A 12390-nucleotide genomic window follows, 5' to 3' on the forward strand; every position below is an offset into this window, starting at 1 on the left:
TATAGTAATAGGAATGACATAGATTGGAATGCTGACTTGCACGCAGTGGAAGGATACTTACCAATATATTGCAGATGGACTCCTATCCATTTTTCCTATTTTTTTTCTGGTGGGGTGAATATTTTACTTCTATCACAAAATTTCCCAAAGTAAACCAGCAACCAAGCAGCATCATTAAATAGTATACAGTTTTCAACTACTGCGCCTAGTTTTTTTACACTCAGTTATAACTATATTTTCACAGTTGACAACTGCACAATATTATTAAGTGATTAACTCTGCCCAATCACTAATACATAGTGATCAACAAAATGTTTAAAAAAAAATACTAGATGCCAATGTGGTAGATCTCAGTGAAGTGAAATGCAATTTGTCCAATGGAAAAATCCAAAAGTTTAGTTTTAGAATCAGAACTCTGAAATTAGGGACCTTTGATTTGCACTGAGTGTAAGTTGATTCCACCCAGTGGCTAGTTAAAATAAGCCCTGTGCTTGGACTTCCAGTGATTCTGCTTATTTATCCCAATTCATTTTCCTTTAAATAAAAGTTTTAAATTTTGCTATTTCAATCAATGAAATTAGTAGTCATTTTACTTTTAAAATATTTGTAGCCTGTGTTAATTTATCTGAGCAACATGTTTTAAAATTATTTTGCCACATTAAAACAATGTAAAAGTTGCATTTCACTAGTCGTTTTAAATGTTATAACCCCTGCATTATCATTTTTCTGCATATTACAGGCCAGGCTGGAGGTTCTCCTGGTGACTTCTATTGTGCAAAATATTTGGTCCTCAAATTGTCAATATAATGGTTACTAAATTCAGTGGTAATTGACTCTTCTACACTGTTACTATCCAAAACCTCATTCTGCAGCCAGGTTTGTTATGCAAGTACTAAGTTCTAGAAGTTGCACTGTGTTAAGGTCTTTAAAATTTCTTTGTGCATTGTTTTAACAAAAGTATTAACTGTTTTTAAAATGGAATTAGTCTAATTTCTAAGCTAAATTGTGCCGTATACCTGCTGTCCAGTTCCAGTTGATGATTTTTGTCCAGTTATACATATTAGAAATCAGCCTGCACATATTAGTCCAGCAAGGCAACTGAAGATTGTGGATAGAGAATGCTTAAAACAAGAAAAATAAGTAACTCATAGTAAAAGTTAAAAATAAACTTTAGGGTAATGAGAGGGCTAGCTGTTTTTAATTGTTTGCTATTTGCAGTACATGGTATAAGATGGGGGGAGGGAAATTCTAGTCTTTAAAAGAGAATGTATTTTTCAGTTAGTATTTCCATGTCTGGAAATACTAACCCAAAATTATTATAAGATAAATTGAGGAAAATGTTTTCTGACTGAAGTTATGAAGCTGGACATTCGTATGTGCACCACACAGTAAGTACAAGCTGTAAAGTTTATTTTAAAAGGTTTGCAATACGATTCCAAGGGGCAGTAAATTGTTTTAACTGGTGTTTAAGCATGATTGCAAGGATTTTTTTAAAACAGAAAATGTTATCATTATCATTTATCAAGACATACATTGGGATTGGTTTATTTGGCAAATTTCCAATAAACAATTTCCATAGTCTGTAGCTATTAGAAAGACGTTAGTGATTTCATCCCTGCTAAATAGTTCTAGAGCCAGTCTAAAGTTTGTGACGATTGCTTCAAAGGGCTAAATTCTACACAGTCAAAGCATTCTCAGACTTTAAATTATGAGGGAGAATTTGGAAGAAAAATTTAATCATATGAACTCAGCAGTGAAATGCTTATATCAATATGATGTCTGCACACTGTCACTAAGTAACAATTCTCTATTGCTATTTGTCATTATGCTATTTAGGTTGGAATTGGGGAAAATACTGTATAGAGAATGTTACTAGTATAGTTACAGCATAATAGGTCATATGGGCATGAAGTAAATATGTGAATACATTTGATCTAAGCAATCATGCCACTGGAAATAATGGAAAAAGCAATGAATATTACAAGCAGACCAGATTTTTTTTTTAATTACCGAGAGTTTGAAAGAACTATGTAGACAAAGATCATCTACTCTTCTTAGTACCTGTGATATATTACTTACATTTAGTCTTTGTAGTAATGAAAATTCACGTGGTATCCAGGTGGAATCGCATCATTAGCATTAATTGACAAATTAATACTCAAATGGATTAGCGTGCTACACGTGCATATATTTGAATATGGTACTGAGGATGACCTGCAGGGGCTTGCCTGCAGTTCATTCAATACACACTTATGTTCTGATTGGCAATCCGAAACCCAGGTAAATTAAATTTTGCCTTTAGTTGTTATGTATTCATTTTATGCCCAGCAAAATAAAAGCTGCCGAAAATGGTCTGCAGCATTGGATTTTGATCCTTCTGTCATAAACATACATATCTTCCATTTACGAAAATATAGCTCTGGTTGGGAATCATATGTAGTACATTATAATGAAGCCATTCTGTCTCCCAGCTCTGCAGTTATATGCAAGTAGTTGGAAAGTAATCCAGGAATTATGATGAGAAGTCTCCTGGCTACAGCTGTAGAAGCGTTTTTATAAACCCGTTAATCCATAACATTCCCTGATTACACTGTGTGGAATAATTTTAGGGTTCCAGTTATTGGAATAGTGGCAAATTGAAAGAAACAATGTTTTATTCCATATTATTTAAAACAAAATGGCTCTGGCTATAAAAAATAAAACCTGTTTACTTTGATCAAAATCAAATTAAACTGTGGTTGTCTTTAATTTCAAAACATCCCCAAAGATTAATGAATCCAGTGTTATTTAAGTTTATTACTTGCACAAATAATTGTGTTCTTCCTTTACCATTCTCTATCCTACCCATGATTGAATCCATAATGCAGAGGAAGCTGTAACCACTTTCTCTTGGTTTAAGGCTGCTGCTATGCAGCCATTAGTGTAATGAATATCTTAATCCAATTTTATTTTGTGAATACTACAAGTATGAAAAGGACACGATGTTGCTTTATGGTAGGTAAATCCAAATACCAAAACCGTGATTTAATAGTAAGATTTATCATCTAATTATAACACTGATATAAGGTTCCCTGTTGCAGTAATTTTAAAAATGGATACCCTATTCACTAGTTTTGGAAAAGAGAATACACTCTAAAGAATCCTGTAGTTAGTAACAAAATGTTCTTTGCAATGAGGCAGCTGATTGCAACAAGAACACAAGGTAGGACTAAGAGTCAGTACTTTAGGTCTAGAAGACAAATAAAATATCTTGCTATAGACAGCATACATAATAATTATCGCTATTAAGTGCACATATAGTAGATACTGGCATAGTCAAGACTACTTTGTGATAACTTCCCATCATTAAATGGCCTCATGGTAAGTTGAAGGGATTCATGTTGTAGCATTTCAATATTAACAAGGTATCTGAAAAAGAATGCAATCACAGACCTGTGTCTTAACAAGTTAGTATTTTTGAGAGAGTAAACTGGAGAAATAAATCAGGTCTGTGGATCAAATTACTTTCCATTTAGTCATTTTTCAAGTATGAAATGGTTCCAGAAGACTGGAAAATGGCAAATGTCACCCCACTCTTCAAGAAGGGAGAGAGGCAGAGGAAAGGAAATTATAGGCCAGTTACTCTCACCTCAGTGGTTGGGAAGATGTTGATTAAGAAGGATGAGGTCTCAGGGTACTTGGAGGCACGTGATAAAACAGACCATAGTCAACATGGTTTCCTGAAGGAATAATCTTGCCTGACAAATCTGTTGGAATTCTTTGAAGAAGTAACAAGCAGGATAGACGAAGAATCCATTGATGTGTACTTGGACTTTCAGCAGGCCTCTGACAAGTTGCCACACATGAAGCTGCTTCAAGCTACGAGGCCATGGTATTAGAGGACAGATTCTAGCATGGATAAAGCAGTGGCTAATTGGTAGGAGGCAGAGTGAGAATAGTGAGACTTTTCTGGCTGGCAGCTGGTGACTAGTGGTGCTTCAAAAATGTCTGTGTTAGGACAAATTCTTTTCACTTTATATGTCAATGATTTGGATGAAGGAATTGACGGCTTTGTTGCAAAGTTTGCAGATGATATGAAGATGGGTGGAAGGGCAGGTAGTTTTGAGGAAGTAGAGAGGCCACAGAAGGACTTTGACAGGTTAAGAGAATGGGCAAGGAAATGGCAGATGGAATACATTGTGGTCATGGACCTTGCTAGAAGTCTATTTTCTAAATAGAGAGAAAATACAAAAAAATGAGATGCAAATCTAAATTTGCAGGTTGAGTCTGTGGTGAGGAAGGCAAATAGGATGTTAGCATTCATTTCAAAAGGACTAGAATATAAAAGCAAAGATGGAATGTTGAAACTTTATAAAGCACTGGTGAGGCCTCACTTGGAGTTTTGTGAGCAGTTTTGGGCCTTTATCTTAGAAAGGATGTGCTGAAACTGGAGAGGGTTCAAAGGAGATTAACAAAAATGATTCCAAAAATAGCTTGTCACATGAAGAGTGTCTGATGGTTCTGGGCCTGAATTCAGAAGAATAAGGGGTGACTGCATTGAAACCTATTGAATGGCGAAAGACCTTGATAGAATGGATATGGAGAAGATGTTTCCTATGGTGGGAGAGTCTAAGACCAGAGGACACAGCTTCAGAACAGAGGGGCATCCTTTTTTAATATATAAGGAGGAATATGTCTAGCCAGAGGGTGGTGAATCTGTGGAACTCTTTGCCATAAGCAGCTGTGGAAACCAAGTCTTTATGTATATTTAGGCAGAGTATGATAGATTCTTGATTGGTCAGGATATGAATGGATACAGGGAGAAGACAGGAGATTAGGGCCGAGAGGAAAATTGGAACAGCCATGATAAAATGGCAGATGAAACTCGATGGGCCAAATGGCCTAATTCTGTTCCTATATCTTATCAATGAAATACAAACACATGAAGTGTTATCAAGTAAAATATCACACTAACCTGTGGAAGGAATATTAGAATAAATAACCAAATCCTTTGGTGATACCCAGTGTAACAGAAGAATCTGGTGAAAATCCATGAAGAACTGCAACTGAAGACAGTGATTTAGTGCTTAAAATGCTCTGTGCAGGTGTTTAGAATGGGAGGGATCCAGAGTGAGTGCTGTAGGACTGGAAGAGTTTATATTTTTAGGAAAGGATTTGAAAATGAGAATAAGATTTTTAAAAATGAATTATTGCCTGGAATCAGTGCAGGTCAGGAAGCAGAAGAGGATGGATTAATTAAGCATACAGGAAGCAGAACCTTTGAGGACTGAGCTTTACATAGAGTGCAAAATTAGATATAAGCCATGAAGTAGACGAGTTTTTTTTTAAATCACAAGAGTTCATGCTTATACTTTCAAAATCAATTGCTGGAAATATTAATTATTTAATATCTCAATCTTTCTAAAGCTATTTTATATTTCAGGTTGCATTATCATATTTTCCTTACTTAGCCCAACCTCCCTCTCCCACAATCAATTGTTATATCGTGTACAAAAAAAAGTTGGAATATTTATTGAAGGATGTAATAACAACTTTAAAAGGATTGAGCAGAGTCAACATGGATGTATGAAAGGAAGATCAGTTTTGACAAATCTAGAGTTCTGTGAGGATGTACATAGAAGAAATAAGGGGAACCAGTGACAATGGTGTGTTTGGATTTTCAGAAAGTATATGATGAAAGTCCAAAAGCATAAGTGATTATCAAGGTTAGAGAAATGGGAATTAGGGGTAATAGTACTGATGTGGATTGAGAACTGCCATTCAGAAAGAAAGTAAAGAGTGGAAGTAAATAAAAGCATTCTCTGGTTGGCAGGCTGAATTGATATAATATCAAAGGATCGGTGGCTGGGCCCTAATTTTTCACAATCTATATCAATGAAATCAACATGAAGAGGCTTCAAGGATATATAAGCAAGCTAAGTTTATGCAATATAATTTGCAGAAAGGAGGTTATCTGCTTTGCATATAACAGAAAAGCTGAGAATTTAAGTGGTATGTTAAGTGACGAGAGTCAGGATACTGCATGAAAACCTAAATAAGGAATTGTTGCAATTGTATAGGCCCTTGTTGAGGCTTTCGCACTCATAAAATATAACATTCCCAATAACTGAGTACACAACAGACCTGCATAGAAAAGGAACTAGTTCTCCATAGCTCCATATTAATGGTTATGTATGTGGACTCTCAGCAACATCACTCACAAAGTTTTCTCCTGCAAACTGCCCAAATCTGGATTTGCAGCCCTTTACTCCAAAATGGTAAAATCTACATTGTATTATTCAAAAAAAAACATTCCACCAATTCACATCAAGCAGTTCAAGGCTCTGGATATCACAACAAAAGCTTTCACATCTACTGGATGGATAAGCAAACCAACACTGGAGTCCACTTCCATGCCAGAGTTCCCAGCACTAAGATCCTAACGACATTTAGTCAGCTTTGTTGCACAAGCCATTTTGTTTGCATGCTCAACACATTAGATCCAGAAACCGTTTCTGATTCTGGGAAGAGAATGGACAACTCTATACTTACAAACTGATCAGTGCAGTGACAGTACCCTTACCACAACCTGCAAAGCAAATGAAATGATGCACTTTAAACTGTTTGTGTTCAAACACAAACATAGAACGGACAACTCTACACTTCATATTTATCATGCTATAAAAACACTCACAATTTATTGCAAAATATTCCAGAAGGGCAAAACCATTGTTCAAAGTTCAATGTAAATTCATTATCAAGGTGTATATATATGTCACCCATATAGTACTCCAAGATCCATTTTCTTGTAGGCATTCACAGTAGAACAAATAAATACAGCATAACTAATTTTTTTTTAAACTACACACAAAGACTATCAATATGCAGAAGACAAACTCTGCAAACAAAAATAAATAAATAATTCTGTCAGGATGTCCTGACGAAGGGTCTCAGCCCGAAATGTCGACTGTACTATTTCCTATAGATGCTGCCTGGCCTGCTGCATTCCACCAGCATTTTGTGTGTGTTGCTTGAATTACCAGCATCTGCAGATTTTCTTGTGATCTCTCCCTAATATTTTCTTCATTGGTCTTACCACCATATTTCTTTCAATGGGGGTTAAAAACTAGGAATGATTTTTAAATAGTGATAATTAATATTGAAACAGCTGTCATTCAATCAATGGAAAGCCTCTGTTTATTTAAAGTATGTGGCTGTTCATGCAATGTAATCTATAACATTCATCTCACACTCCTGACAGTTAAGCTACAAAACATTTAAAAGCTTAACAAATGACAGGTTACCATTCTAATTAGTTTCCAAATGTTTTGTAAACATTCTTCTTAATGCATATTTGGAAACAATGTTATTCACAAATTTTAATTTTGCAATCCAAAATATGGATAACTATCCCTAAAATACTAATCTTGTTATGTAGTTTGTGATTGAATATTGCTTATTCATAATACTCCAATGAAATTCAAATAAATTACAAAATAACCAAATACAGGTTGAGTACCCCTTATTCAAAATCCGAATTTTTTTTTGAGCACTGACATGGCAACACAAATGGAAAGTTCCACAAGACACTGGGAAGGCTCCTAGGCATCTTGCAGGTCTCTGCACATCACAAACAATTCTGAGAAGTGACTTAAACTATGTAATGAACAGAAGTTAATGGAAATACACTGCATAAAGCGAAAAATGAATATCTTGATCATGTATGGAAAGAGTCGATTCAACAGCTTCAGAGTGAACATATGCAGCTTAATGATCATGAAATAAAGATCTATCATGAGAACCGAAAATTAAAGGTAATTGTGAATATTCAGCAGGCTGGTTGCAGAAATTTAAGAAAAGGCACAGCATTAAATTTTAAAAGCGTCTGATCACGTGGAGACTGAAAGCCTGCCATCGTTTATTGTTGTTCAACACCTAAATCAGGTATTCTCTCCTGATGTTGCTGTGCTGCTTTTGTTACCTTGCACACATTATATTATTATTATATTAGTGGTATGTAATAATTTTTACTGTTAAGCACATTCGGTATGGGTGATGAACAAGTGTAGGACAAAGACCAGTAGCATATAAATTCAGAGTTGGAAAGGAAATGATGGTGATCCCAAGCTATCTCATTATATATTCCAAAATCTGAAAAAATCCAAAACACTTCCAAGCCCAAGCATTTTGGATAAGGGGTAGTCAGCCTGTATCTCCTTCTAATGTTTATTTTCATTGGTCTTACCCACTATATTGAAACAAATATAAAACTAAATGAACATGGACATTTTTTTGGAAAAACAACACTGAATAGATAAGTTATATAGAGTCACTATTCTAAAGAACCATCATTCTACTTTCTTGAAATACCCATGTCAAGTAAATGAAATTCTGTTACTCTTCAACAGGGAGGATCTTCTTTTCTCTATCCATTCTATCCAAAATTTCACTGTAGAGCCCCATCATCTGTTGAAACAATTAAGTAATGTGCCATACTGGTTTACCTTTCTTATATACAAAGATTATTCAATGACTACATTACGACAGAAACCTATATGCAATACTCAGGACTACATAAAACACTATTTACAGTTTCAAATTAAAATACTGTTATTACTATCTACAACACACTTCAGCTCCTGAGGTGCCCTCAGCGTCCCTCCTCCTCATCACAGCATAACCCCAACAGGTTCCAAACTAGTGATACTCTACATGCCATGAGTAAGAAAGTATTTTAAGTAGTTACTTAACTTCAAAAGCTAAGACGACAATAGGTAGTCAGAAGTTCTTCATCTCTCAGCTGTTCTATTGGTGGATTTCAAGGAATTATAATTTGTTTAAATCTGCATTTAACTAAAGCTTGTCAGTCATCTAAAATTACTTGCACCTACAATTACTGCAGAAACCAAAAATAGAGGGGAGAGGCATGGGAACACAAGATTGTATTCCTTAGATTAGAGCCTATAATTGTCCTCTCACTCCAAACCAATGTAACACCTGATCTAGAACTCACCAAAAGCCATTCCAAAATTTGCCTATTACATTTTTAAAAATTTATTGAGATAGTGTGGAATAGGCCTTTCCTGCCCTTTGAGACATGCCGTCCAGCAAGCCCCGACTTAACCCTAGCCAAATCACAGGACAATTTATGATAACCAATTAACCTACCAACCAGTACGTCCTTAGACTGTGGGAGGAAACCAGAGCACCCGGAGGAAACCCACGCAGTCACAGGAGAACATACAAAGTAATTACAGGCAGCAGTGGGATGTGAACACGACTCACCTGTGCTGTAAAGTTTTGTGCTAACTACTATGCTACTGTGCAATATACTCTGGGGTATGTGAGTGTAAAAAATAACTGATTGTCAAAATCACCATCAGTGTAGCCTGACCACAGAACAAACATACAAGGTGGTTTTTAAATAAAGTACACCTAATAAATATTATCCTTTGTCCCTGATGACTTCAGACAAAACTATTATGCCCAGGGTCAACCCGTCAACTTTATTTTTCCAGGGAACAGTGAAGTTTAAAGAGACTGCCTATATTTCTAAATTAGATCCACATATATATATAAAACAATGAAAAGGGAGAACAAACAGATCTTTTCCCACTGTTTCAGAAACCATGACTCATATACAAGGACTTTGGACACAAGATTACACTCCTGGGGAAATCAATGCTCCCAAGTCACACAAGCATTAGTGGTTAATAACATGGTTGAAAAGACCACTTTTCAAAAAAATTCAATAAAATTTATCATAGATCATGTAGCAAGTCCTTCTTCAGCACTTCTAACTTAATCAATCATTAATTTACCGTAGTTATTTTGATCAAAAAAGGTTCTGGGCCTTGCTGAGCCATGAGCACTAACAGCTATGGAATAAACCAAAGACACATTGAACTGAAATATTAGCTTTCAAAAAGGGGAAAACACATCAATGAAATGTTAATTCCAGACAAATTTTTGAGAAAAGGTTGATGGGAAAGATTAAAATGCTGTCCTTAATTAATTCCCAGAATAGTATACTTCCTTTAGGAAAACAAATAACTTGTGAAGAGAAAATGTACCTGTCTTGAGGAGAAACAATGATATTGAATAACATGATCTGAATTTATTTACGTAATAAAGAAAACTGTGACAATGAATATCTAATAACTACTGGTTGAATTGGATATCTCATAAAGGCAGGCACATTGAATGCCTGTGTGATTAACCTGCATCTGTTGCTACCTACTCATTTGCATGACTATAGTCCCTGTTGCTCATTATTTGCAAACTGTAATAACAGGTCAATATTGTAAATCACTTGAATGCATTACTTAAGGATAGCAAGTTCATTAAGGATGATGAAATGTGGGATGTCCAAATCCAAATACTCCAGCATAGTAAGGTGGATAAAGGACAAGATAAGCAATGAGAAAAGGATATATACTGTATGCCATACACCTAAAATTTAATACAGCATAAAGCTTTGAGGAAGAGACAAAGTGCACGATTCAAGTACAAAATCAGAAAAAAATCTTGATTTTATAACTACATTATGCACCAAAAGATAACTATCAGACATAACCTGTGTGGGGAGATGGGTCATACAGGAAGGGTTCACAATAAGTAGTTTGTGGCTGTTTTCAGAAATGAGAGGAAAGACATCAATGGCTAAGAAGACTGATGATGTTTAGGCAGAAGGTACTGCTTATATGAAATTCGGTAAAACATTTGGCAAGAGTGGTTGATATCTGGAATTGACTGCCAGAAAAAAATGGCTGAATCATTTAAACAGGCACTAAAATAGGTGATATACAGAAAGATATGGGGTTAGTACAGATGAACAAAGAGATTAACATGGACATGATAGGCAGGATCTGCATTGTACAACTATCTTGTAAAAGAAGTATTTAGAGAATTACCATTTGTAAAAGACTGCAAGGTAATTTTAGTGGGTGGGTCAATAGATGAGTAAGATGGAAATTATTAGTTAAAATGGGAGAAAGGTCTAAACCAAGTAAACGAAACCAGATGGTGTAACTTCAGTGGTGGGCAACCTAGTAGAATCAATTCTGAGGTACAATATAAACATTTGTTTCTAAAAAGGTGCACTTCGAACAAGGTCAATCAGAATTGATTTGTTAAGGAAAGTCTATGTCTGATTAACAGCTAAATTTTTTGAGTCACATGAAGGATTGATGAGAATAGTGTTTTTAATATAGGGTACATAGATTTCATGAGCTTTTCAACAAGGTCAAACAATAAAATCCCGTGGGGTCCAAGGGAGAGTAATAAATGGTATCTAAAATTGGCTCAGTGGCAAAGTATAGTGGTTGAAAAATATCTTTGTTATGTGGAGTTTCACTAATGACAATGCTACAATCACCCAAGTGCTTAGTTAAATAACCCCAACTGGTTTGTCATGTGTGACTCCAATTCCTTAAGTTTGATTATCGATGCTCTCAAGACAGATACAAAAAAAGTGTCAATTACAATACTCACAAAACACTGGAGGAACTCAGCAAGCCAGACAGCATCTATGGAAAAGAGAACAATTAACACTTCGGTCTGGTACCCTTCAGCAGATCCTGCTGATCGGTCTCGGCCCAAAACGTCGAATGTACTCTTTTCCAAAGATGCCGCATGGCCTGCTGAGTTCCCCCAGCATTTTGTGTGTGTTGCTTGGATTTCCAGCATCTGCAGGTTTTCTCTTGTTTGTTAATTACATTACTGCCAAGTCTATTGGGAATACCACTGGCATGCTTTGGAACACCATTCTACATTTCTCCTCTGCTACTCATGTCTTCTATTAATTCTATATTTTATTACAATTTAATTATGTAATTTAGTACAAAATTGAGCAATTCCATCTGTTTGACATTGCTTTTACCTGACTTTCATAGCTGGTCCTGAGAGAACCCAGATATTTCAGAAAACGCATTCCAAGGCCACACCATTGTTCTGCTTCAGAATATTTTGCAAAACTATGTAAGCAAGCTCCAGTGTTCCAAGCTCGAGTCATCAGCCACAGGATCTCAATCTCTGGGTATTCCTCCTGCTACACAGAAAATTCTATAAGATAGTAAGCCCAAATTTATCTCACCAGACAATAAATTCAAATTTCAATCAGCAAGTCCATTCTTCCTCATGATAAATGTCAATACTTTCATCTTAATACTACTAAAATTTCAAGGATGCATTGTGTATTGTTTCCACAATTTGCAATACATTTGCAAGATCATTGTGGACTTCAGGCATGCTAGGAGCTACACTCCCGTCCCCATCTACATCAATGGAGGTGTAGTGGAGCGTGTATCAAGTTTCAAATTCCTTGGTCTCAACATTTCCGAGGATCTCACCTGGTCCCTGCACTCCTCCATCTTGATCAAAAAGGCGCAACAGCGCCTTTATTTCCCGCGG

The 12390-nt window shown here is 35.8% G+C and overlaps 1 protein-coding gene across 1 annotated transcript in view; it reads right to left on the reverse strand.

Annotated features, from left to right (window-relative positions):
* Window positions 1–8373: 8373 nt before the first annotated feature.
* tex11 (testis expressed 11) overlaps window positions 8374–12390 on the reverse strand; it is a 127623-nt gene continuing 123606 nt past the window's right edge. The window contains exons 26-27 of the mRNA XM_073057561.1: window positions 11861–12028; window positions 8374–8445 (exon numbers count right to left, since the gene is read on the reverse strand). Of these exons, the coding sequence (XP_072913662.1) occupies window positions 8374–8445; window positions 11861–12028 (240 nt within the window). The remainder of the gene's footprint in view (window positions 8446–11860; window positions 12029–12390) is intronic.

Source organism: Hemitrygon akajei, chromosome 10 (genome assembly GCF_048418815.1).
Source record: "Hemitrygon akajei chromosome 10, sHemAka1.3, whole genome shotgun sequence".
Taxonomy (NCBI): Eukaryota; Metazoa; Chordata; class Chondrichthyes; order Myliobatiformes; family Dasyatidae; genus Hemitrygon; species Hemitrygon akajei.